Here is a 24,365-nt window from a genome sequence, read left to right as displayed (position 1 = left end):
GTTGCTCTAGAGCAGCCATGGCCTGCGCCGTCGATACCTGTGGGCGTGAGAGTCTCCAGAGAGGGGTGCTTTGGTTTTGTTTTGTTGTTGCTGTTTTTGTTTCTGACACAAATAGCCTCTGACTGGCTATGTAGACCTTGAACCTCTTGCCTTCATCTCCTAAGTTCTGGGATTACAGATATGAATCCACATCAGGCTTGTTTTGATTCTCGAGCCATTAGCCCAAGCAGGTATGGAACTGATCATGTAACCCGTGCTGATCTCAGATGTTCCTGCCTCAGTCTCCCTAGTGCTGGGATTATAGGTATGTGCCACAGTAACCAGCTTCCCTGGTCTTATTTTTAAACCTGTAACAGAATCTTATCTCTACTGCTGCTGGTAAAACAAGGTCAGGGAGATTATACCAGCAGCCACAGACAAACAAGCCCTGAATTTTACAAGCCCTGAATTTTAAGGCCTGTGTATGGTACATTTATATGCCCATAGGTTATAGGGCTCAAAGCTAGTTGAGAATCCGCAGTTCGCACATGGTCTTTGTTCCAGGAAAAGGCAGATTATAAAACAGAGAGTGGGTGGAATTTATTAGTAGAGAATATGAGAAATCATTGGCTTGTGTTTGAAGTGGGAAGAAGTTGATATGAGCTGTAGCCAGAGATGAATCCACCCTCTATTAGCAGGACCCACAAGTTTATCTTTCTTTTTCCTCTTTTGTCATTATGAGGAGGCAGTGTGTGTGTGTGTGTGTGTGTGTGTGTGTGTGTGCATAAATGTGTATATATTGTAGTTTAAAACACTGGAATGATTGAGAAAAGCACGTGGAGGAAGAGTCCTTTATTCTTTAAGCTGAGAGCACATTTGCAGAGGCTGGCTGTGCTGATGCGCCTGTAGCCCATTAGTTTGCTTCTCACTCTTTCTCTTGATCATAAGGGTGTCAGCATGGCTGAGCAGTCTCCAAGAGAGTGATTCTCATATGGGGTCCAATGTTAGGTATCCTGCATATCAGATACTGACATTATGGTTCTTAACGCCAGCAAAATAACAGTTATGATGTAGCAACTAAATAATTTTATGGTTGGGGGATCACCACAATACAAGGAACTGTATTAAAGGGTCACACACAACATTAGGAGGGTTGAGAACCATTGCTCTTAAGATGCTTAGAGGTGAAGGAGAGATGTTGACCGAGAAATAAGTCATAGGGGCTTTTCTTGTGTAGATAATGAAGTATTTAAAGAATGGTGGAGCTGGGCAGTGGTGGTGCACACCTTTAATCCCAGCACTTGGGAGGCAGAGGCAGGCGGATTTCTGAGTGAGTTCGAGGCCAGACTGGTCTACAGAGTGAGCGCCAGGACTACACAGAGGAAACTCCTGTCTCAAAAAAATAATGCCCCCCCCCCAAAAAAAAACCCACAAAAAAGAATGTTGGAAAGGCTAGTGAGTGGAGTCTCCTCCAGGAAACAGCTGTATTCAAGGGGTGACTTGACAAAGAGAAGATTCAAAAAAAAAAAAAAAAGATTCCAGTAGGAAGGTAATAGTATCAAATACATTTGATAAAGCAAATTAGCGTGTGTCTACCGGATTTGAAGAAAGATGGAAAGTGGAATATGGTGGTCATTGTTAGAGCAGACAGGATCAATTAGGCAAAGCCAGGCTTCTCTGTCAAAAGCTGGTGTTTAGCACCCTATCCTTAAAATAAAAAGGTGGTTAAAAAGGGCACGAGAGACTGGTTGGAAATTGGAAGTGATTTTTGAAATATTTTTACAAAATTTTAGAGCAGTAAGACCACCTTTATTTCTTGGATCCTCACAAAGGCCTACTTGAAGTGTAAGTCACTTCTTTCCTTTCTTCTTTCCTGTGGTAAAGCGCCATAACCAAGGTAACTTACCAAAGGAATTTATTTGGGTTTATGGTTCCAGAAGGTCGGAGCCTATGACCAGACACATGGTGGCAGGAACTGGAAGCTGGGGTCTCACATCTTGAACCTCCAGCATGGAGCACAGAACAAAGTAGAAATGCAGGAGTCTATACCTCTCAAAGCCTCCCCCCCCCCCCCCCCCAGTGACATACAAGGCCACACCTCCCAAAGCTATCCAAAAACCAACTGGTGACCAAGTGTTAGGACATCTGAGTTTAACGGGGAGCGCTCTCATTCAGGTGACCACAGCTAGCGATTATTTAGTTGAGTAATACTAAACCAAGCTTCTTTTCAGGATCTACTCAATATCCAAAGAAGAGTTGAACTGTTTCCTTCAGGGTTCGATTTTATAAATGGAAATGATGATCTTTGATGTGTGAGCATATTGTATATAAAGAAGAAACTTTAAAAATAGTAATATTTGTGAACTATAGCGGGTGATCCCTGTATAGATGACAGTTGTAAGGTGGCCAGCTATAGCTTTAGGGTACTGTTGTGACAGTCCATTAACCAGAGACCCAAGGATTGGGAGACAGTGCTTTCCATTGCATTGTTCCATGTGGTGTTTTCTTGTGTGCAGTACACGAGACCAGCATCTGATGTCAGCATGCTTGGGGAGATGATGTTTGGCTCAGTTGCAATGAGTTACAAAGGCTCCACCCTGAAGATACACTACATACGGTGAGACTGCCCCTGTGCCGCCTGCAAGAACTGCAACAATGGTACCAACTTCCTAACTTAAAAAGCACATTTCTTCCCTCTTATTTTTATTTTAGATCTCCTCCACAACTGATGATTAGTAAAGTCTTTTCTGCTACAATGGGTAGCTTCTGTGGAAGTACAAATAAGTAAGTGTGGATTTTGCACCTCTTAAGTTTTTATCTGTTTCTAGAAAAATTCTTGAGGGTTATAAGACATTTTAAATGAATAGCAAGATAAGTGCACATTAATGAAGGGGTTTTAGTCATTTTCTAATAACAGCAAATGAAAAACTTTCAGACTTTCTCAGGGGCTGGAGAGTTGGCTTAGTGATTAAGAGCACTGACTGCTCTCCCAGAGGTCCTGAGTTCAATTCTCAGGATCTGACGCCCTCTTCTGGTGTGTCTGAAGACACCTACAGTGTGCTCATGTAAATAAAATAAATAAAACTTTTAGACTTTCTCAAGTGACCCTAAAGACAGACGACTTGGTCTGTTTTTGGGAAGGGTCTCATTAGCCCAGGCTGGCCTTGAACTCAACTGGAACTTGCTGTGTAGCTGAAGATGGCCTTGAACTCCTGATCCTTCTGTATCTCCCTCAAGTCCTGAAGTAACAGGTGTGTGCCACCTTACCCATCTGTAGGGTGCTAGGCAGTGAACCCAGGGCTCATGTATGGCGGGCAAAAGCTGTGCGAGTTGTTCTATCCCGGGGCTGATTGCTTTGATATCCATCTGTATTCTCTTTGTTTCTACTGCCAATCACCAAGTATTAATTCTCCAGTTAGTGGACGGGACTGCTTTGATTTGGTGTTGGGTGGGAGGGGGTGGAACAGTTGGTAGAGGTGGAAGATGAAGAGTCGGGGTCTAGCCCAGCCTCTCCTCAGATTCATAATTCTTGTGTCTCAGCCTCCTGAATACCAGGATTGCAGGTGTGTGCCTCCCCTCCCAGTTTTATTTATTTACCTCGGAGAGAGTGAAGTTGTATAGTTTCTTCAGGCAGTGGGGTAGGAAGCCATCTGTCTTGAGCAGTTAGCCTTTGTGGCCATGCAAAGGCTACTTTGTAGCCTTTATTGTCACTCCTGGTCCCATCCATCCATGTCCATCCAGTCCCCTCCACACCTCCTGGGTCCAAAGGAAACTTCACTCCCCCCAATTCTGGTGCCATTCCCCTCTACCCAAGGAGCCATTTCCTTATCACCATCAGAACGAAGGGACACATGGCTATCTGTGGTGCCATTAGCACACCTACATGAAGGAGCCTCCAGGCTCCTTCAGGACTACAAGGGACCTGGCTCTTCTTACCTCCTCCATTTCCCTAAACATCTCCATCTCAGAAGCTTCCCCGACCAGCTTCACATTCTTCTTACATCCCTGGTATTTTAGTTATATTCTCATTCTCTCTCTCTCTCTCTCTCTCTCTCTCTCTCTCTCTCTCTCTCTCTCTCTCTCTCTTACACGCACCTTCCTCTCTTGGCCCACTCTCTCTTGCCTCCTTTTGGTCTGCTTTGCTCACACCCTGTGTTCCTCTCTCACTCTCCCCTCTTCTCTCATGGCTGGTCCAGTCTGCTGACCATACTCAGTCTACTTACTCTCTGCTCTGGACTATTCCAGATGCATCTGCCTGTACCGTCCCTCACATCTACATTAGAAACCTTCCCCTCAGCCATATCCTGTAGTGGTGGGGTTCTTAATTTATACACACCCTCCTCCTATCCTTCTGTATAACTAGAATACTGAAGTGTCTACCCTCCTATCAGGAACGTTTCTTTATACACTTTGAACTTTTAAGCAGAGATGTTTGTTATGAAGCAGATACTGTTGTTTTTTGAGACACATCTTTCTGTGTAGCCCTGGCTGATCTGGAACTAGCTCTGTAGATCAGGCTGGCCTTGGACTCAAAGAGATCTGCCTGCCTCTGACTCCTGACTGCTGGGATGAAAGAGATGCGCCATCACCACTTGGCTGTTACTTGTTTTTTTGATACAGGATCTCACATCATAGGCCCAGGCTGACCTTGAACTCCTTATACAGCTCAGGCTAGCCTGGAACTCTGTGTGGCTCAGAATGGCCCAAACTCACAGTGCAGCCTACTATGGCCTTGAGTTCACGGACCTCCTGCCCCAGCACCTCGAGACAGGAGCTACCTGCTCAGTTTACATTTTTTAAGTAAAATAGCTTGTTTTATTTTTTAATATAAAATGTAAAGGCCATAAGTCAAGAGGCATGCTTTAGCAATATATTACAGGCATTTTTTCCGCAAATAACCCTGGAATGATATATATATTTCCACTTAATATTTTTGGGACCACTAAATAAGTAAGTCTTTGGCTACCTTTCACAAGATAGTTTAAACACTTACCTTTGGAGCATTATGAGTTCAGCTGATATAGGAACTTATGTTTATTTCTGATTTTATTTATTCACTCATATATTATATCATGACCACAGTTTCCCCAGCCTCCTCTCTCCCCAGTCCCTCCCCTCTCCTCCTTTCTCTCCCTATCCACTTCCTCTTCATTGACCTTCAGAAAATTGCAGGCCTCTCAGAGATACCAACCAAACATGGCATATCAGGTGCACTAAGACTAGGCTCTTCCCTTTATATTAAGGCTAGAGGAGGCAGCCCAGTAGGAGGGAGAGGATCCCAAAGGTAGGCAAGAGTCAGAGACAGCCCTGCTCTGTCTCACAGTCCTACAGGAAAGCCAAGCTACACAACCGTAACGTATCTGTAAAGGCCTAGGCCAGACCCATGCGGCCCCGATTGTCCCTGTGATTCTGTGGGGTTCTTACGGTGTTGTCAATCCCTCGCTCCTACAGTCCTTCCTCTCCCTCCGCCTCAGGACTCCAGCCTCTGGGTCTGGCCCTCTAGGCAGTGTCAGTTGTGGGCTCCCTTAGGCTGCACCAGTCATTGGTTAGCCAGGCCCACAGTCTCTGTCCCATCTTTACCCTGGCACATCTTGCAGGCAGGACAGATGGTAGGTTGAAGGCTGTGTGTCTGGGTTGGCGTTCCAGTCCTTCCATGGAAGCCTTGCCTGGTTACAGGAGAGAGAGTTATTTCTGATTGGGGGTGGGGCGGAGCAGGGGAGCTGTTCAGACGTGGGCTATGTAGCTGTAGCCCAGGCTGGCCTGGAGCTCATGGTTCTTTTGCCTCTGCTTCCTGAGTCCTGGGACTGTAGATATGTGCCCCATACTTGCCTGACACTTGGTTTCCTTCCTTCCTTCCTTCCTTCCTTCCTTCCTTCCTTCCTTCCTTCCGTCCGTCCTTCCTTCCTTCCTTCCGTCCTTCCTTCCTTCCTTCCTTCCTTCCTTCCTTCCTTCCTTCCTTCCTTCCTTCCTTCCTCCCTCCCTCCCTCCCTCCCTCCCTCCCTCCCTCCCTCCCTCCCTCTCTCTCTCTTTCTTTCTTTCTTTCTTTCTTTCTTTTTTAATGGCTTTGGCATAATGTAAATGTTTGTTTATCCCACTAACTATAAAAAACATTTAGTTCACTTTTAAGTAAAAATTATCTTTAATTGTTCTGTGTTTTTTTCAGAGTGTTGATGTTTGCCTCCTTGCTAAAATAATAAATTAAAATCTGTTCAACTCATTTTTATGAGTAATTCATATTTTCTTAAAGTGAATTATAACTTCGATATGTCTAACCCCTGCTAAATGATTAATAGATATTAGCTAAGACTTAGAATTAATTTATTTTGAAGGTTTTTTGAAAACCCTTGAAGTGAATAGCAATATCTTAGGTGTCAGTTTCTAAAACAAAATTTTAAACTGAATAGTTGTGTGGAAGCCGTCAGTCACTGAAGCACAGTTAGAGCCGGTGTCTCATTTCAGACCCTCAGGGGTTAAGAGAGTAGCTGGATAGGTAGTTGTGTAGATTGCTGTCTTCCAAAACAGCTTTATTTTCTTCCAACAGATTGCTCCCAACCTATCATTTTAAATTACTGATTGTTATTTATTATTATTGTTGTTGTTGTTGTTGTTGAAACTCTAATTTCTTTTTTTTAAGATTTATTTATTCTCTGTATGTGAGTACACTGTTGCAGTCTTCAGAGGGCATCAGATCCGATTACAGATGGTTCTGAGCCACCACGTGGTTGCTGGTGACTGAACTCAGTACCTCTGGAAGAGCAGTCAGTGCTCTTAACAGCTGAACCATCTCTCCAGCCTGAAACTCTAATTATTTATAAAGAAAAAAATTGAGTAACTGATCATTCGTTGTCTATAGTTAGGAATCTATTAAAATACAAATTTGTTAACCTCTTGATTTTTTTTTTTCTCTCCCTTCCCATTTTGATTTAGTCTGCAGGACAGCTTCGAATACATTAACCAAGATCCTCAGGCTGGAAAACTGAACACAAATCAGTACAATTTGGGTCCTTTTCGTACTGGAAGTAACCTAGGTAAAAGAGACACATGAACAGATAGGTTTTTCTCTCTGAGTGCTTACAGTTGGGGGCGTGGTTTGCTCTGTTTGTTGTGTTCGGGTTTAGTTTTGCGTTATCTTTAACCTGTGTTTATTTGTGTGTGTGCCTTGCGTCTTCTGTGTGTTCTGCTCTAGGTCTGCTGCAGGTGTGCAGCGGCAAACTGCTGCAGGGGTTGTCTGAAGGAGGACCTCTCCGGCTCACCCGGAGCGCTTCTTTCTTTGCAGGTTTGTGTGGAATGCTGAGCACAGTGTGACCCACACACGTTAAAACGCCTGTGCAGGCTCTTAGAAAAATAAATCCATTTATTCTTTTCTAGAAACCCAAAGGGCTTTCGTGGCAAGAGATGCTAGTTTCAAATGCAGCTAGAGTCATACTCTTTTGAAATTTCAGCCATGAACCTCTGTTGTGAATGTCTTTGCTAATGGTCCAACTGTGAGCTGACTTTGATCAGAAATGAGCCCTTAGTGTTTCTAGGAGAATTAATTTCTTCTGATTTTCCCAGGCCTCCTCTGCTGCTGTGAGCTGTTTCTCTTTGCTGTGGCATCTCTCCCCCATTTATTCACCTGATCTTTACCTGCATGGAGTATCTAAGTCACTCTATTAGGAGCATGGGAGGGCTCAATCACACCTCTCTCTCTCTCTCTCTCTCTCTGTCTCTCTCTCTCTGTCTCTCTCTCTCTCTCTCTCTCTCTCTCTCTCTCTCTCTCTTTCTCTCTCATATTTAACTTAATCAAATCATTTAAATGCAATGTCTAGGTTCCTTACAGGTATAGTAATCTTGATCCTCTGGGTATTTTCTGGGATTTAACTGGCCTTGCCAGCAGAGGTTGCTCAGTGTTCTTTGTAGCATGATTAACAAGCACTATGTTCATGACTAACATTTAATGTTGTGAGGAAGGCAAATGGGATTTGTTTTCCTTCTGTTCCCTTTCCTAGCCTGAAATAAGCATTGTAGTTTTCTGGTGCCTAATGAAACTGATACTACCATCCCAGCTCCTTAGAACAAGTGCAGCATGTTTATATATTCCCTTTAAAACTTGGAAAATAAACATGTTTCTAAAAAATACTAGCAAGTATGTTATTCATCCACAACAGTGACTTCTTGTTCATTGTAAAATTTACTAGAACAAATTCCCATCTACCTTTCAGCCCAGTGAATGTATAGCTCAGTCAGTCTGAAGCCTTCTAGATGCTTCTAGTAGATACATGCTACTTAAGTGTGTTTCTCCAAATTTATGCCAGGATGTGAGTTTTTTCTGAAGAACTATAATACCATGTATGGGGAAAAGAACTGGAGGAAAAAGCTGTTAGGAAGTTAATGTTTTCAGTGTCTGCCAAGATAACATGTTATAAATAAACATTTCTAGATTTACAAAGTGGTTTTTAACTATTTTCTTCTTAAGCTGGTTACAACTATTACCGAAACTGAGTATAAATCCTTTGAAAATGTTGTACTCTTTAAATATACTAATAATGAAGAAATGGCTAAAGTAGGATGCTGGTGGTCTTTCCTGCATGGATAGTTTAATGTACATGCTAATTTTTAATATCTGTCATTCAGAAGAGTGTAGGCTCCAGCATAAAGGCAAATGGCTTTTTGGTTTTGTTTCTTGGTTTCTTGTGGACTTTTTATGTATTTAATTTGCTGTCTAGTTAGTTGCTATTATATATTTGTCCATCAATAGCAGTAGCCCACTTTGAAGTCTAGAAATTACTGAAGTCATTTTTAAAATGCCTCTGTCCTTGGCAAGCCTAATAATGGTTTCCTTGTCTCTTTGTCTTAGCACACAGCACACCTGTTGATATGCCAAGCAGAGGGCAGAATGAAGACAGGGACAGCGGCATTGCTCGATCAGGTACTTCCTTATACTGCTTTAACTAATATGGCAGGTAGGCTCTCTGTAGTAGGTAATAGGAACTATGAAGGTAGTCTTTGCTCTGTCCTCCCCCCGCCCCCAACCCTTTTCTATTTTTCCTCTATATTCTAAATCTCATGTGTCTGAGGATATGAAACTTTGACGGTCATCATCTCAGAATGATTGTGCACACAAGCTAGTTTTATCTAATACTTAATTTAAGACTAGCATATGCTAGTAAGTTTCTTCCAGCAGGGAGCTTCATTATGCCGGCTGTATTAGGGATTTATTCGCTAACTGCTTTGCTTAGTCAGAGGATGGCGCAGGCCTGTGGTGGTCAGTCTGCCTATGACAATGAGAGATGCTGCCCGCTGACCCTCTCTCCTGTGATGCTGGTCTAGATTGTACCTCAGGTACCCTTCTCTGCTCCTTTAGAGGCTAACCTTACCTAAGACTGCCTTAAGACCCCACCCCACCCCAGTTTCAGCTTTTGTACACAAATTTGCTTTTAATTTTTATTTTATGGTTCAGATCTGAGGTTAGTTCCATGGTTCAAGGACCCAACAAGGAGGCATGCTGGTCTTTCTCTGATGAATATGCAGCCTACAGGCAGCCTTCCTTCAGTGAGAACCAGGAGTGTCCTACTGGGTTGTCCTGTGAGCTTTGAATCCTTTACCAGAGGCCCACCAGCTGAGAGAGACTAGCTGCAGGCCTTGGCGTCTTTCCTCCTATCTTTTCATTCACTTCTCACATGCTGAAGCTTCCAGATTCTGCCTCAAAGCTCCTGGGTTGTTTCTGGGTACTGTCAGACCCCGGCAGTCCCCCTGTTCAGCTCTATTCCCAGAGTCACTAATGAAATGCAATTGTTGGTGAATCTCCTTAGCTAACTTTCATCATGTATCACTTTCCTTAGTCGTCCGTGTCCCCCCCCCCCCCCCCCCCCCCCCGTGCCTCCCAATGCTTCGAGAACACAATGCGTTTGGCTGTCATGCCTATTCAGACTGTTTTGTTCTGGTTTTGTTTGTTTGTTTGGGTTTGTTGTTGTTGTTTTGTTTTGTTTTTTGTTTTGCTTTGTTTTTTGGCTTTTTTTTTTTTTTTTTTTTTTTTTGGTTTTTTGAGACAGGGTTTCTCTGTGTAGCCCTGGCTGTCCTGGAACTCACTCTGTAGACCAGGCTGGCCTCGAAGTTGGAAATCTGCCTGCCTCTGCCTCCCAAGTGCTGGGATTAAAGGCATGCGCCACCACCGCCCGGCTGTTTGCTTGTTTTTTGAGACAGGGTCTCTCTATACAGTCCTGGCTGTTATGGAACTAGCTATCTAGACCAGGCTTGCTTTGAACTCAAAGATCTCCCTGCCTCTGTATGTCACCACACCGACCTCCTCAGACATTTTCCCTCAGACCGTCTCTGTTTTTGATAATCATGATGATTTTAGTCTTGGTTCCACTATTTGAATGTGCTTGCTTGATGGATTTCTTATGATTAAACTGTGGTGTGAGCTGCATAACCACAAAAGGAACCTGCCATCCTGCTGACAGGGTGTCAAGGGTGTGGACTGGCAGCTTTATGAGTTCAGTTGCTGACCTTGTTTATTAATGAGGCTGTAGCAACTGGGTCTCTTCACTGCTAAGTTGATTCCCCTTGACATCTGTGCGCATGCCTTACCCTTCACCTGAGATATGCTCCCTTTCTTTCAGGGGCGTGAGTCTGCAGCAATGATTGGAAATTTTCTGCATTGGACGCTGTGTTTTTCTCAGTTCTTAACTTATACTTGGTTATTATGTCAAGGACATTTATTTTTCACTTTGGGTAACCCAGGAGTACTTAATATTTGTTCAAGTTGCTCAGGCTTGGACCCTGGGAGCACTGTGATGCCAGTGACACTGCTTCCATGCATGGGGACAGCAGGACAGGGGAGCTCTGACACCCTGTTCCTGTACTGAGTACTTCCGAGTCATCGGTTGTTTTCTATCCCTGCCCCAGAGTTGGAGTGTGCGTGGTTCATAGACTGTCTCTGGAGGGCAGAACGGGTCTCTTGTGGATATTCTGAAAAGCTCTTCTGTATCTATATTTAAAATAAAAGCTAATTTAGAAAATTGCTTTTGAAACCAGCTCATTAAGCTGTTGATCTGGTTGACTTTTTAACTCACTCTAGCCCAGGCAGGCCTTGAGTTTATGATCCTCCTGCTCAGCTTTCATACCTGCCAAAAAGGTCATTTTTAAGAGGTTGATAGTAATGGCTGTTACTAGAAATTTTCAAGTAAGGGGGCTAGAGAGAGGGCCCATTCTGTAAGGCGCTCACTGCATTTAGCATTGAGGACCTGAGTTCAGCTCCGTGGTCCACATGAGATCTGGTGGCACACTTCTAGCATCCCAGCGCTCCTGTGATGAGATGGGCAGTGGAGACAGGAGGATCCACAGACGCTCCTGAGTCAGCTGGCCTGGCATACACACGCACGAATAAAAAAGAAAGAAAATTTAAGCAAGGCCTCGGAGGGAGGACACTGGTTGCAGGTGTATGGGAAGCAGCGTTTGTAGGACCTGGCAACAGCAACACATGGGTTACCAGGGAGGATGGCGGAACCATGCACAGCCCTCTGGGTTCTGGCTTGTGGAGATAAATAGGAAGACAACATTAACCAGCCAGCATCAGGAAGCATGAGGCCAGCAAGGGAGACACATCTGAGGTGTTTGTTTCTTTACTAGAACTGTCCCCAAATTCTCCAATTGGGAATCATCTGCTGTATTTGAAATGAGAAGTTGTCTTAGCAGGGATGTGTCAGAGCACCTGAAATCTGGAAGTCTTGAGTCCACAGTAGTGAGTAGTGTAAGACTTATAGGCTGGATTTTTCTGTTTGTTTGGGTTTTTTTTTTTTTTTTTTTTAAAGAGACAGGGTTTCTCTGTGTAGCCCTGGCTGTTCTGGAACTCACTTTGTAGACCAGGCTGGCCTCGAACTCAGAAATCCGCCTGCCTTTGCCTCCCGAGTGCCGGGATTAAAGGTGTGCATCACCATATCCAGTTTATAGGCTGGATTTGAGACCAGTCTTTCCAGGCCAGCTTAGTAGTAGGCGGTCTTCCCCTTCAACATGTTCGCATCTAGCAAGAAAGAGAACTTTACCATCCTCACTGTAACTACGTGTCCTGTGTCCTTATAGTGCCCAGTGTGAGGAAAACCATGAACACTTTGGAACATTCCTTTTTGAATGAATATATGCAAATGAACCTTCAGAGTAAGAACAGACATTATTGAAGAATTACAGATAATATACATTTTAGCTTTGCTGCAGAAACAGCAAAACTAGTTTCAGAGGTGCTGTGGTAGAGTAATAGTCTAATGAGGTAGGCAGGAGCCACCAGAGATACACAAGGAGGTTGGCACGTCATTTCACCATCAAGGAACTCTCCGGTGAGATTAGACAATTACAAGTCTATCTTTGGGAAGTGAGAAAGTCCCATAAGCAAATATAAATTGTGGGGTTTATTGTTCAGTTTTGGTGGTTTGATACAGGGTCTCTCTGCATAGCCCTGGCTGTCCGGGAATTCGCTCTGTAGACCAGGCTGGTCTCAAACTCACAGAGATCTGCTTCCTGAGTGTGGGGGATTCTCAATACTGAGCTGACAGGAAGCTCCTCTCCCTTTCTGTGCCCCAGTACATTTTCCTTTTTGTGTCAGGAGTGACCAGTGCAGCTGCCCTTATGTCCTGGCTAGCTCAGAAACTTTAGGGTATTTTGAAACATGGTATTTTTATTCAAGGGTCTTTTCTAGGAATGGTAAAACTTATATAGTGCTTTTGAAGACTTATTTTGTTTTACCAGTGATGCAGGCCTTGCCCATGCTTGGCAAGTTTTGTGCTGCTAAACTGTATCCCCAGCCTCCTTTGAGACAGGCAAACCTTGAACTCCTCTCTGTAGTCGTCCAGCCTCCTGAATAGCTGGTGGTACAGGCCCATGACATCAAGCACAGCTTAGGGGACCTTCTGAAACTTTAAAGTCATTTTGTAATCTTAAAATGTATTGCCTGTAATTAATTTTATTAATTATGTTTATTATTAATTTAATGTTTATTAATTTTCTGTATTTGAAGATGAGAGTCAGAGGCTGGGCATGGTAGCACATGTCTTTAATCCCAGAACCAGGGAGGCAGACACAGGTGGATCTCTGTGAGTTTGAGGCCATCCTGGTCTACATAGTGAGTTCCAGGAGAGCCACAGTCACATATACCTGGTCTCAGAAAACAAAATAAAAAAGAAGAAGAATGAATGAATAAATGAATGAGATCAGGAGAGGGGAAAATCTCACACTGATAAATTGGTTGCTTTGCCTAAGTTTTACCTCCAAGAAGAGAGTGAAGAAATAGGCCAAATATGATGTTGACTAAGTTATATATATGGGCAGATCTCTTTAGAGATCTGCATTGTATACTTATTTTCTATTTATAGTGTAAAGGCTGATCATGTCTGCAGAGTTGTAGATTAGGAATCCGTGTGACTGAGAACAGAAGGTGGCTAGTTGTGGCTAGGCTAGCATTCTTACTCCTTTAGAATGGGGGCATGCATCTGTAATCCCAGCACTGGGTCAAAAGAAAAGAAAAAGTCTGTGGTCCCCCCCCCTCCCCCCCACTTTTTATCTGCAGAAATTTTTGGAAGAGCAAAATTTTAGTCTCCCCCTGCTGGATATGATTGGCAAAAAATTTAGGGTATGTGTGTGTAATTGTACTTTAGGCTACTTTAGTACCAGCCTTTTCCTACCAGCCTTCTCCACCCTTTCAACCGAACCCTAGGTGGGGGAGAAAGAAAGTTAGAGGAGAAAGGAGGCATCTGTGTCATTAGACTACCACCTGCTGACTAATGGCACTGAGTTCCCTAGGGCAATGTTGATCTTTGTGGTCACGATATCCAATTTCTTTTTTCTCTTTGCCCACAGCCACTTCACAAAGCTGAGCAGCAAGGGAAGCCCCAGCCTCTTGGGACTCTGGCATTTTTATACCCTGTTAAGAGTCCCCAGAATTCCAAACAGTCTTCAGCTGGCAGAATCCCATCCCTGCCAGAGTCCACAACAAATCATAGACAGTTGGTAGCTGTGGATGATCTGAAGCAGCTGTGTATCCCACATCTGGAATTAAAATGAAAACATAGTCACATAACATTTCTGTGTTCTTAAAGAAATAAAGAGTCTCACTATGTGTGTGTGCTTATGATGTTGAAATACGCATTACATAAAATTTACCATTTTCCACTCTTACTGGGGGTTGTCTGTAGGGAGGCTATGTAGCTCAGGCTAGCCTGAGGTTCGACATTACATAGATACACTGGCCTAGAACTCAAGATCCTTCAGGTTCTGCATCTTCAGTGCTGTACTACCATCCCGGTATATATTTATTATTTATTTATTCATTCATTTGTGGGAGGTGTGAGTGAACATGTATGTGCAGATGTATCCTCATGTGCTGCATGAGTTTGTGTCACCTTACGTGTCATTTGCTTTCCGAGATAGAGTCTCTTCCTGGGACATGGACGTTTCTGATTTGGCTAGGAACCCCAGGGATTCTCCTGTCCCTTCCTCCCCAGTGCCAGAGTAACAAGTACATGCTAGCAAGCCTAGGTTTTCATGTGGGTTCTGAGTAGTGTCCCCAGACTGTGGAATCCATTGTAAATGTGCAGCTCAGCGGTCCTGTGCATCGGAGCGTACATGCATTGTAAGGACTTAAGCTGGACTTTCTCATTTGAAATGTACTGCCTTGCAGCTTCACTGAGCAGCCTTTTGATCACGCCCTTCCCGTCTCCAAGCTCTTCTACATCCTCTTCCAGCAGTTACCAGCGCCGCTGGCTCCGAAGTCAGACAACGAGTTTGGAAAATGGCATCTTTCCAAGGAGGTGAGTTACTTGTTTCCTCTGGCTAAGGAAAGTACTAGTATAAACTGCTTACGGAGCCTGGCAGGCTTATCCTTGCCTGTTGTCAGGGAAAGAAGACCTGAAACCTTGTGATTAGTTCCAGCTTAGTCTGAAGTTTACACATTAAATTGTTTAAGGAGATAGTAAATTAAAACTAGGTAAGTTGGCCTGGAATACAATATGTAGCCCAGTCGGGACTCACCATCTTTTGCTTCTACTTCCTAAGTACAGGATTGTGAGTATGTTGACACTGTACCCATCTGGAAACCCATCTTTTCATTTAGAAGATACTGGAAATGCCTGGTAGCCATACAGTGTCGCTGCTGAATTTGGTGATGATTAAAAGTGAATATGCTCTATTCACTATCTATCCCAGAAAAGCTGGGATGGGGCCAAAGTTCAAACAGGATCAGATAAACCACCTAAACAGTCCCATAGCCACTAAAGAAATAGCACAGTGGCTTATAGTCTCCCAACCAAAAAAAGCCCAGGACCAGAGGGGTTTAGTGGAGAACTCTGTCAGACCTCCAAAGAAGGCCTAGTACCAGTGTTCCTCAAACTATTCCACAAACTAGAACCAGAAGGCACACTACCCAATTCATCCTAGGAAGCCACAGTTACACTGCGTATTCTCCCCGGAGATGGAACGGTTTCTGCCTATCAGGAACCTGTCACAATTTTCTTTCATAGAGGACTTCATAAGAGAATTTTTCTTTTTTTTTAAAAGAATTATTTTATGTATGTGAGTACACTGTAGCTGTACAGATGGTTGTGAGCCTTCATGTGGTTGTTGGGAATTGAATTTTAGGACCTCTGCTTGCTCTGTTCAACCCCACTCACTCCGGTTGGCTCCTCTCACTCAGTCCCTGCTCACTCTGACCCAAAGATATATTTATTATTAATAATAAATGTTGTTGCTGTCTTCAGACACACCAGAAGAGGGTATCATATCTCATTATGGGTGGTTGTGAGCCACCATGTGGTTGCTGGGATTTGTACTTAGGACCTTTGGAAGAGCAATCAGTGCTCTTACCCGCTGAGCCATCTCGCCAGCCCAAGAGGTTTTTTTTTTTTTATTCTATCATATTTAATGTTCCAAATAGATTTTTAAAAGTAGTTGAGTGCATATTACATTTAGTGTCAGAAGATACCATGTATATCTAAGAGGCATTTAGCTATTATAAATTATTTTGATGACTTAAAAAATGTTAATACTGAGTTGTATATTTAAAATAAATTTTATTAGTTTAATTAAAAAAAAAAAAAGAAGAAAAGCTGGGATAAATATCTTCCCTGGCTACAATGATTCCAATATGATATTTGAGGCACAGTTCCTTTGTGGCACTTAAATCCTTAGACTACACAGGTAAAAATATGAGAATACATAAAGATAGCCTCAAGTTACTTTCTACCTTGATTCAGTTTGTTTTTGAACCTAAAGCTTACTCATTTGTGTGCAGAGCATACATTTGATGTTATACCAGTAGCATCCAACCCCTTGGTTTTGTATCTCAAAACATTTAAATGGAATTTTCACATGTCACTGAGCTAGCTATTTATGTCAATTCGCTGAGTTTGTAGATTGCCTAGTAGTCACTATGTTTGAGAGAATCTGTGAAGATGACTCAACCATGTGCTTGTGCTGAAGTAGTTGATGTCCCAGGCAACAGGTGTCAAGGAAGATCAGTACCGGATAAACACTGTGAAGGCTCAGAGTGCATAGGAACCAAGCGGGGAGAATCGAAGTGGTGGGGACTCTGGGGGGGACCGAGGGTGATGAGGAGCCCCAAAGGAAGATAAGCTGAGCAGAGAGCTGAGGGAATCTCTTCTGTTCTCTCAAGACCCTAAAAGGCTGCAGCTGGTCCTTCACTTTAGTCTACTGAGTGGACTAAAGTGGAGTGGTGAGATTGTGGAGTCAGAGACAAGTCTAGCTCTGCCCTCATCACACACGTGCTGGAGCATATTAACTGGGTCCCTGCAGCTTCTTCTTAAGCATTAGGATGGTAACGGGTTCAGCCTTTGCGTTAGGAGAATACAACTAGATGATCCAGTCAGGTGGTCAGGTCACGTTTAGTGTATGGCAAATAAAACATTGGCAGTGCATATATATAATCTTAGCACTTGGGGAGACTTAGGGCAAGCTGTGTCCAAGGCCAGCCTTGGCTACACACAGACACTGTCTCAAAAAAAACCAAAAAAACCAAAAAAAAAACCAAATTTGGGCTCTCAAGATGGCTCTGTGGTTAAGGGCACCGGTTGCCAAGCTCAGAGACCTGAGGTTGATCAGGAGCCACACAGTGGAAGAAGAGAGCCGGCTCTAGGAAGTTACCCGTGACTTCCAGATATGTAACATGCCATAGGTACACAAGCCACATACACAAATTTTAAAGAAAAAAAAAAAAAAAGAGACATGGTCTCTACATAGCCCTGGCTATCTGGAACTTACTATATAGACCAGGCTGGCCTTGAACTCAACAGAGATCCACCTGCCTCTGCCTCTCAGGTGCCCAGAATTTTTTTTTTAAACTGCAGATAAAACATTGGCCAATGGGGCAAACTTATCAGTGTTTCTGCTCTCATTGGTATCAGTCTGGCATGTGTCAGGTTCATGCCATTTCCATCCCCACTACCTTTCTGCAGCCTCTGCAGTGGGAAGAGATGGATGCAGAGAACCGTCACAGGACTGCTCTCCAGTGCAAATGCCTTTCCATCCCTTCAGATTTATATCTGAAGCTGTCGGTAGCATTTTCAAGCCTATGCCTCTAAAATATAAAAAACCAAACTGAGTGGAGACCTGGCACTGGGAACTGTGACTTGTTGCTGAGCCTCCACCTAACTAAGAATCTGACCTTCAGAAAGCCTGGGCACGTAGTGGGTCTAGCTACATAATTTATGGGACTAGTGCAATGTGAAAATGCCAGGCCCCTACTCATAAGGCAAGAAGAATGCTAGTACAGGTGCTAAAATGTAAAGCTCATGTTTAAAAAATCTTACTTAAAATATAGTAGTGTTATATGAAGAACAACATAAAATTATAAATTCTAAAAATAACATTTTTGTGTTATAATTTAATATGGTACAAAACAGTATCATGATTCTCTCTAAATCTTATTTTTTTCTAAGTATTGATGTCCCACTCTGCTATTGTAACTAACACAGAAGAGGAAACACAGTGATCAGTGTATTGTGGGTCCCAGCCTGTCCTGTAGGAACGTGCAGTTGAGAGGTCCAGGAGCCTCCCTCTGCTGCTGACTACTCCCTGTAGGAAGTATGTGGCCTGGAAACTCAGTTTCCTCCCTTCTGTCCATTCCCATCCTCTGTTCTGGGGCTGACACTGATCTAGAGCATGGAGTGCAGGCACACTCTGCCTCTCACGGCTGAGTACAGGCACACACTCTGCCTCTCATGGCTGAGTACAGGCACACACACTGCCTCTCACGGCTGAGTGCTGGAGTGCACACACACTGCCTCTCACGGCTGAGTACAGGCACACACACTGCCTCTCACGGCTGAGTGCTGGTGTGCACACACACTGCCTCTCACGGCTGAGTGCTAGAGTGCACGTACACATTACCACTGGAACAGAGCCTGGCATCAAAAGCTTCTGGCTTTGAAAGGAAGTCCACAGTAATTAAAAACACCCTTCCTATCCTATATGGTGGTATACACCTTCAACTCTTAACACTCAGGGAGCAGAGACAGATGTATTTGAGGACAGCCTGGTATATGTAGCAAGTTTCAAGCAGCCAGGGCTATGGGATGAGACCGTATCTGAAAAAAGAAAGCTAATTTTAATATAAATAAGTAGAATATTCTTCTTAAAGAGAGTTAGTAGTTAAGGATGATGTAAATCTAAAGGCTGGCTCCTTTCTGACTTCATCGTGCTAGGTGGCAAGCTTGGGTTATTTGGACACCTGTTTGTATCCTGCAGCTAGCAATAGCTCTGATACCTGTGGGGGCTGAGGAGCCTCGGGCATTTCATCCCTTAGGGAGAAACACCCGAATCCCAAAGGAGCCAGACATGGAGACATGCCCCTTGCAAGCCTTCTAGTTATTAAATTGAACAAAGTTGCCAGTGGGACATTCTTAGGCTCATCATACTATCTGTTTCATAGGTTCAGTGTAAGTTCAAATCTGACCTCAACAGTAATTGTGCTTGGCAGCTCTGATATATCGATTATAGTTTATTCATATGTGCTAAAATGATGATAGTTATAAATTTGAGTGATTATGATTTTGAGGTACTTACATATAAGAGTATATTCTTAAGTGTAACAAAACACAGCTTCATTTACTTATTTCTTTGTTGACATAGGGTCTAACTCTGTACTCCACACTCTCATGTGATAGAGTATGGAATTCCATGCCTCCTCTGTGTGATGGGAAAGGCTTAAGTGAGTAGCCATGGTGTGAGTGTGTGTGTGTGTGTGTGTGCACGCGCGCACGCATGCATGTGCGCTCATGTTTTAAAACCCACTAACTGGTCTGAGTGCTTCCGGATCTTCCCTGTAGTGCATCGCAGAGCATCCAGTAGCATGAGCTGGAGCTGATGGGTCAGTCAGGATGAGCATCTGGTCACTGTTGATTTCCAAGAGCCTGCATCCTGGGTTATAACTCTACAATCGTTGCCAGAGAGCTTTCTGTCCCCAAGCAAGCGCTGTTTCAGTTTGTGTACTCCAAAACAGCTTGTGCAGCACACATGGACCTGGAGAGAGGATGAAAAAGTATCTGGCTATACAGTTGGTTCTCTGAAACATTCCCAAGCATTCTCTGTTGTGGAATAATACTTAAAAGATAATCAGGACACTGGTTTGTTTCACTGTGGAGAGCTGATCCAGGACTACACACTAAAGTCCAGTGGCTTTAGATGCTCGAAGAGATGTGTGATGGAGACAGTGAGATGTGGCCTCGGTTCAGCCAGGGAAGCTTTACAGCATTCAGCAGGTGGCACTCTCTGCCGTGCTAAAGCTCATAGCTGTGGTGACGTAGTTTAGAGGGAGAGAAGGAGGTGAATGACAGCCCAGCGATGGCCACAGTTTGCGCATGAAAGTCCAAGTGGCTTGAGGAGGATGCGAGTGCTTTGCTTTTGAGAAAGGTGAGAAATAGAACATTCAGCAAAGAGGCAAGTTTTACATGATCACACTGTTAAGCTGTCCTTGGACTTGAGTTCAAACCTATATCCTCAGCCTGTCTGCCTCAGCCTCTTGAGTTGGTGGGATTGCAGATGTGCACCACCACACTTGGCTAGAATCTCTATTTGTGTAACAGAAATAAACTGGTGCATAGGAACAAGCTTTTAATACAGGGACTTTATAACAAGAGTAGGAGCCTTTTCAAATAGCAGGTCACTTTCTGTGTGAAAATCTGTGACAGTCTGCATGATTCTCCAAGCTTTTTCTGTCACTAGGATGGGCAGATCTCTCAGAGAAAAGAGTTGGTGGTTTATTAGGATATTTGGTGTGTTTCCACACCTGCAGATCAGGAGTGACCTTATGGCCTACACCCTCATCCCAGATCTTGAGGGATGATAGAGAGAGCAGAAACAGACACCTCAGAGCCTTCTTTTTAACATTGCTTTCCTAACCGTGCAGCTTTGGCCGTATGTTAGTAAATGTTAGTGCGTGTGTTAGTAAAATCCCATATAGTTCAAAACTTACAAGAGACTGCAGACTGTGAATAGAGCCCTAAAAATGGTATAGTTGGTGACAAAGAAAATGTGCCACGTGCTGCTGTGTGACAGGCTAGTTATACTAATTTGCAGTATACTCTGGCCTTTACTTTGGTGTAGAACAAAACAATTTTTTTTTTCTTATTTTCCCTCTTGCTGTTAGTAGATATTGTGGTAGCTCTCGTGACTCTTCATAGCATTTAAATAAGAGTCATGGTTAAAGCGTAATTGTATTATTCCTAAGACGGGTATTAAGAAGCTATTGGCTCTGTAATTCTTTTATTACAGAAGCAGAGCCTTTTGACCATATTAGAAGAGAGTTGAGCCTTTCTGCTTAGCGGATTTTCCAGAGTGCTCAGTCAGTTAATCACATGGCCTCTTTGGAGCATTTAGAGGAGTTACTTCATCTATTGGTATTAATAGCCTTGGGGATGGTGCCAGTGAGTGTCGAAGCATGAATATTCCACAGGACCCGTCTTCTGAGTCTCTCATCTGTTCTTACCTATCATTAAAAAACAAGGACCCGAGTTTCCGTGGTTCGTTTGTTTTATATTCTAGGGCACACATGTGCCAGAGAGCACCGTGAGCATGAGAGGACAACTTTCAGGAGTCAGTTCTTGCCTTCTGTCTTGTTGAGGCAAGGTTTCTCTTGTTTCTCCTGTGTCGTATTCTAGGCTAGCAGGCCTGCGAGTGTCCCACCACCAATTCTTCTGTCCCTGCCTGTCACTCGCAGTGGGGATGCTTCGATCATGGCTCTGTGCTGCCACATGAGCCTTTTCAGTGGATCTCAGAGATGGAGCTCAGGTGACTGGGCATGTGCAACACAGCAAAGACTTTTACCCCACGAGTGCCTCTCTAGCTAGACCCTGTGTTCTCCCACTCCTCAGTGCAATCAGAAGGGTGAGAGTCACACGTTTAAGCTGCCACTGGCTTCCGTCTGAGCTGCTTTGGATGGTAAGATGGTGGGTGGTGTGTAAGACGTGTAATGTTGGTAAGTGCATATCCTCTTGGTTTTCCTGATAAAGGAGTAAGAGAATGAGTTGGAGGTAGATGGCTGGCCGGCTGAATTCTCGGTATTCTGCACAAGCATTCTGAGTGTCACCCCACGACAAGACAGCTTACCTTCAGCGACTCAGTGATACATGGCCGCTTTTCAAACCTAATTTTCCTCCAGGTCAACTGATGAGACATTTAGCTTGGCCGAAGAAACGTGTAGCTCTAATCCAGCTATGGTTAGAAGGAAGAAGATCGCCATCAGCATCATCTTTTCCCTGTGTGAGAGAGAGGCCGCCCAGCGGGATTTCCAGGACTTCTTTTTCTCCCACTTCCCCCTGTTTGAATCTCACATGAACAGGCTGAAGGGTGCAATCGAAAAGGTAAGGGCCCCGGGCTCCATTCCAGGCAAACACTTAAATAAGGAAATGGAAGGTGATATGATTGTGACCTACTTAGTGGCCAATAGGGGAGAGATTTGCAGTTTAAAGTGACACGTTATGTGGAGATGGCCTGCGTAAGGCGGTCAAAGAGTGTCCTGTATGATGACCCTAGGATTTTTAAGGCTAGAGACCAGGGTGCTGTAGGGAAGGAAGTTACTGGTTTTGATGAGGAAGAATGTCATTACCATCAATATTTTAAATGTATTATAGCATCGTTGTTCATTAGTGAGTCAGCAGGCCAGTCATAGAGGAATATCTTCTTAGAGAGTAACGTGGCTCTCTCTCTTCCATGAAGGCCATGATCTCCTGTAGGAAGATCTCTGAATCAAGTCTCCGAGTCCAGTTCTATGTGAGCCGTCTGATGGAAGCACTGGGAGAATTCAGGTAAAGTTCAAGGTTGGAAATCCAACAGGAAGTGATGAGCAGTAGTATGACCAACTGTCATGAGTCTATGTCTTAAAAGAGTTGGGGGACTGGCCATATTTAGTCATCTTAGTGTCGCTACCCATGAGAGCAGGGTACGTAAAGCCAAACATTGAGTAATAACTCTCTCTGTGCCTGACAGTTCTTAATGGGGTCAGTTTTTTTGTTTGTTGTGTTCTTGGGGTGGGGTTGTTGTTTTGTGTTTATTTTAAAGTGGGGGTCTCACTATGTAGTCCTGGCTGGCCTGGAACTGCCTATTAGACTGAGCTGGCTTCAAACTCACAGAGATCCTCCTGCTTCTGCCACCTGAGTGCTGGGATTAAAGTGTGCATTACCACGTCTGGCATAATGGGATCGTTTTCATCAGAATGAACTGAACACTAATTTTAAAGATGTCTTGTAATCAGTTTCATGATCTTATATCTGTTGTCCCATTAAACTTTGAAGGCAAAGCCTTTTTATCCTTTGTACAAATGTTAAAACTGGGGTCCAAGTGTGTGGTGCTGCCTGTGCCCTGAACGAATGAAGAAAATATGTGCATGTTGTAGAGACCTAGCCAGGGCACATCTAGTGCACATGGGAGCCTGTGGTACACGCCCTGGTCTGGATAGTGAATCGAATGATGTCCCTTCTCAGATACTGAAAGCAGTTTCTAACTAATCCAGAGCTCCACCAGTTGTTGTGAATGAGCACTGGTTTTCTATACCCCTTGCCCAAAGTGTGGTTAGCAGGGTGATCTGCTATCAGATGGGGTCCCCCCCCCCCATGCTCATCTGAGTTCCTCAGAGCCAGTCTCTTAACAGGGAATGGAGTCTCACTGAAAAGCAGTGTGGCAAATAGCTGAGGGGTTAAAAACATTGCAGTTCCTAGAATGTTAGAACATTTCTTGCTGATGAGCTCAATGCTGCTTGAAGTAAAATGACTACAGCTTCCGACCTCCAGCTGTAGATAAGGAACTGTTTATGTTGATCATGTGATGAGTGCCTTGAAGGTGTTGAGTAAGCTGTCTTCATTGAGGGCAGCAGTGTCATCCTGCTGTGGCGACATTCGGAGCTGACTTGTGCTTGAGTGTCTGGATGCTAATCTAATCACACTACTAATCTTTCAGAGGTGAAAACCTGAAAATAAAGAACCAGAAATTGTGTCTATAGAGGACTTTTACAGTTAGACAGTGAGCCCTTCCAGGAACAGACAAAATAATGTACTAGTATTATTTTGGTTGGTCGGTTGGTTGGTTGGTTTTTGAGACACATTTTCAGTGCGTATCCCTGGTTGTCCTGGAACTCAGTGTGTAGACCAAGCTATCCTCGAACTCACAGAGATCCACCTGCCTCTGCCTACCAAATGCTGGGATTAAAGTCGTGTGTAACCACACCCAGCTGAGACATAAATTTTGTAGGTAAATCCTATGCCTTGCTACTATAATCATCTTCACTGCTATTGTTTGTACAGATATGTTTTTAATTGAAATAGAATGCTATCACTTTGTCCCCTCCCATGTACTCTCTTGATAACCCCTCTCATGTGTCTTTCTCACCCCTACACTCTTACGATGATAGACTGCTGCTGTTACATGCCTATATGCACAAATAGAGAAATACGGCTTGCTGAGTTTGCTCTTGTGTAGATGGTTTCAGGGATGACCACTCTGCAGTGGACAAACAATAAGGAGACTGACTCATCACTAGAAGAGGAGGCTAACTCTCCCTCTCCCAGCAGTCACTAGTTGCCTACGGTGTTTAGTTTGGGGTGGGACCCCAGGATACATTTTTCTCACTAGTGTTAATATGTCCATGTATATTGCCGTTGCTCTGCCCTTGTTTATGTGGCCATTTCTAGAAGAGACTGTTTCACTATCTCTGGTATTTGGGCACTTGCAGTCTTTCCACCCCTGCTCTGTAACTTCCCCAGAGCCACATGTGGACAGCTGTGATGTAGATTGACTCATTGAGGATGGGGTCCCCCGCATCTTTTGATCCCTGCATTGTGTCCAGTTATGGAGTCATAGCTTCTTAACTCAGTAAATGCTATCTTTGAGAGTGTGGAGTTTTTTTGTTTCCCGGT

The 24,365-nt window shown here is 43.8% G+C and overlaps 1 protein-coding gene and 1 long non-coding RNA gene across 7 annotated transcripts in view; both read left to right on the top strand.

The window, feature by feature from the left end:
- Positions 1–24,365, top strand: part of Fnip2 (folliculin interacting protein 2) — a 112,181-nt gene that overhangs the window by 53,058 nt on the left and 34,758 nt on the right. For 4 of the 6 annotated variants that reach the window (XM_030252651.1, XM_017319620.2, XM_017319622.2 and 1 more), the window contains 8 exons: positions 2,496–2,596; positions 2,692–2,763; positions 6,907–7,007; positions 7,166–7,255; positions 8,816–8,887; positions 14,627–14,756; positions 21,617–21,818; positions 22,174–22,262. In XM_030252651.1, the coding sequence (XP_030108511.1) occupies positions 2,496–2,596; positions 2,692–2,763; positions 6,907–7,007; positions 7,166–7,255; positions 8,816–8,887; positions 14,627–14,756; positions 21,617–21,818; positions 22,174–22,262 (857 nt within the window). The remainder of the gene's footprint in view (positions 1–2,495; positions 2,597–2,691; positions 2,764–6,906; positions 7,008–7,165; positions 7,256–8,815; positions 8,888–14,626; positions 14,757–21,616; positions 21,819–22,173; positions 22,263–24,365) is intronic. The other 2 variants (NM_001162999.2, XM_017319621.2) reach the window with 1 other exon arrangement.
- On the top strand, positions 2,994–5,300 carry Gm36442. The gene is made up of 2 exons (XR_375739.2): positions 2,994–3,397; positions 3,456–5,300. It is a non-coding gene; the product is annotated as a predicted gene, 36442 (long non-coding RNA).

The sequence above is a fragment of the Mus musculus genome, chromosome 3, assembly GCF_000001635.26.
Source record: "Mus musculus strain C57BL/6J chromosome 3, GRCm38.p6 C57BL/6J".
In the NCBI taxonomy this organism is placed as follows: Eukaryota; Metazoa; Chordata; class Mammalia; order Rodentia; family Muridae; genus Mus; species Mus musculus.
The sequence above is the reverse complement of the archived record's forward strand: the minus strand, read 5'-3'. Positions and strand labels throughout refer to the sequence as shown.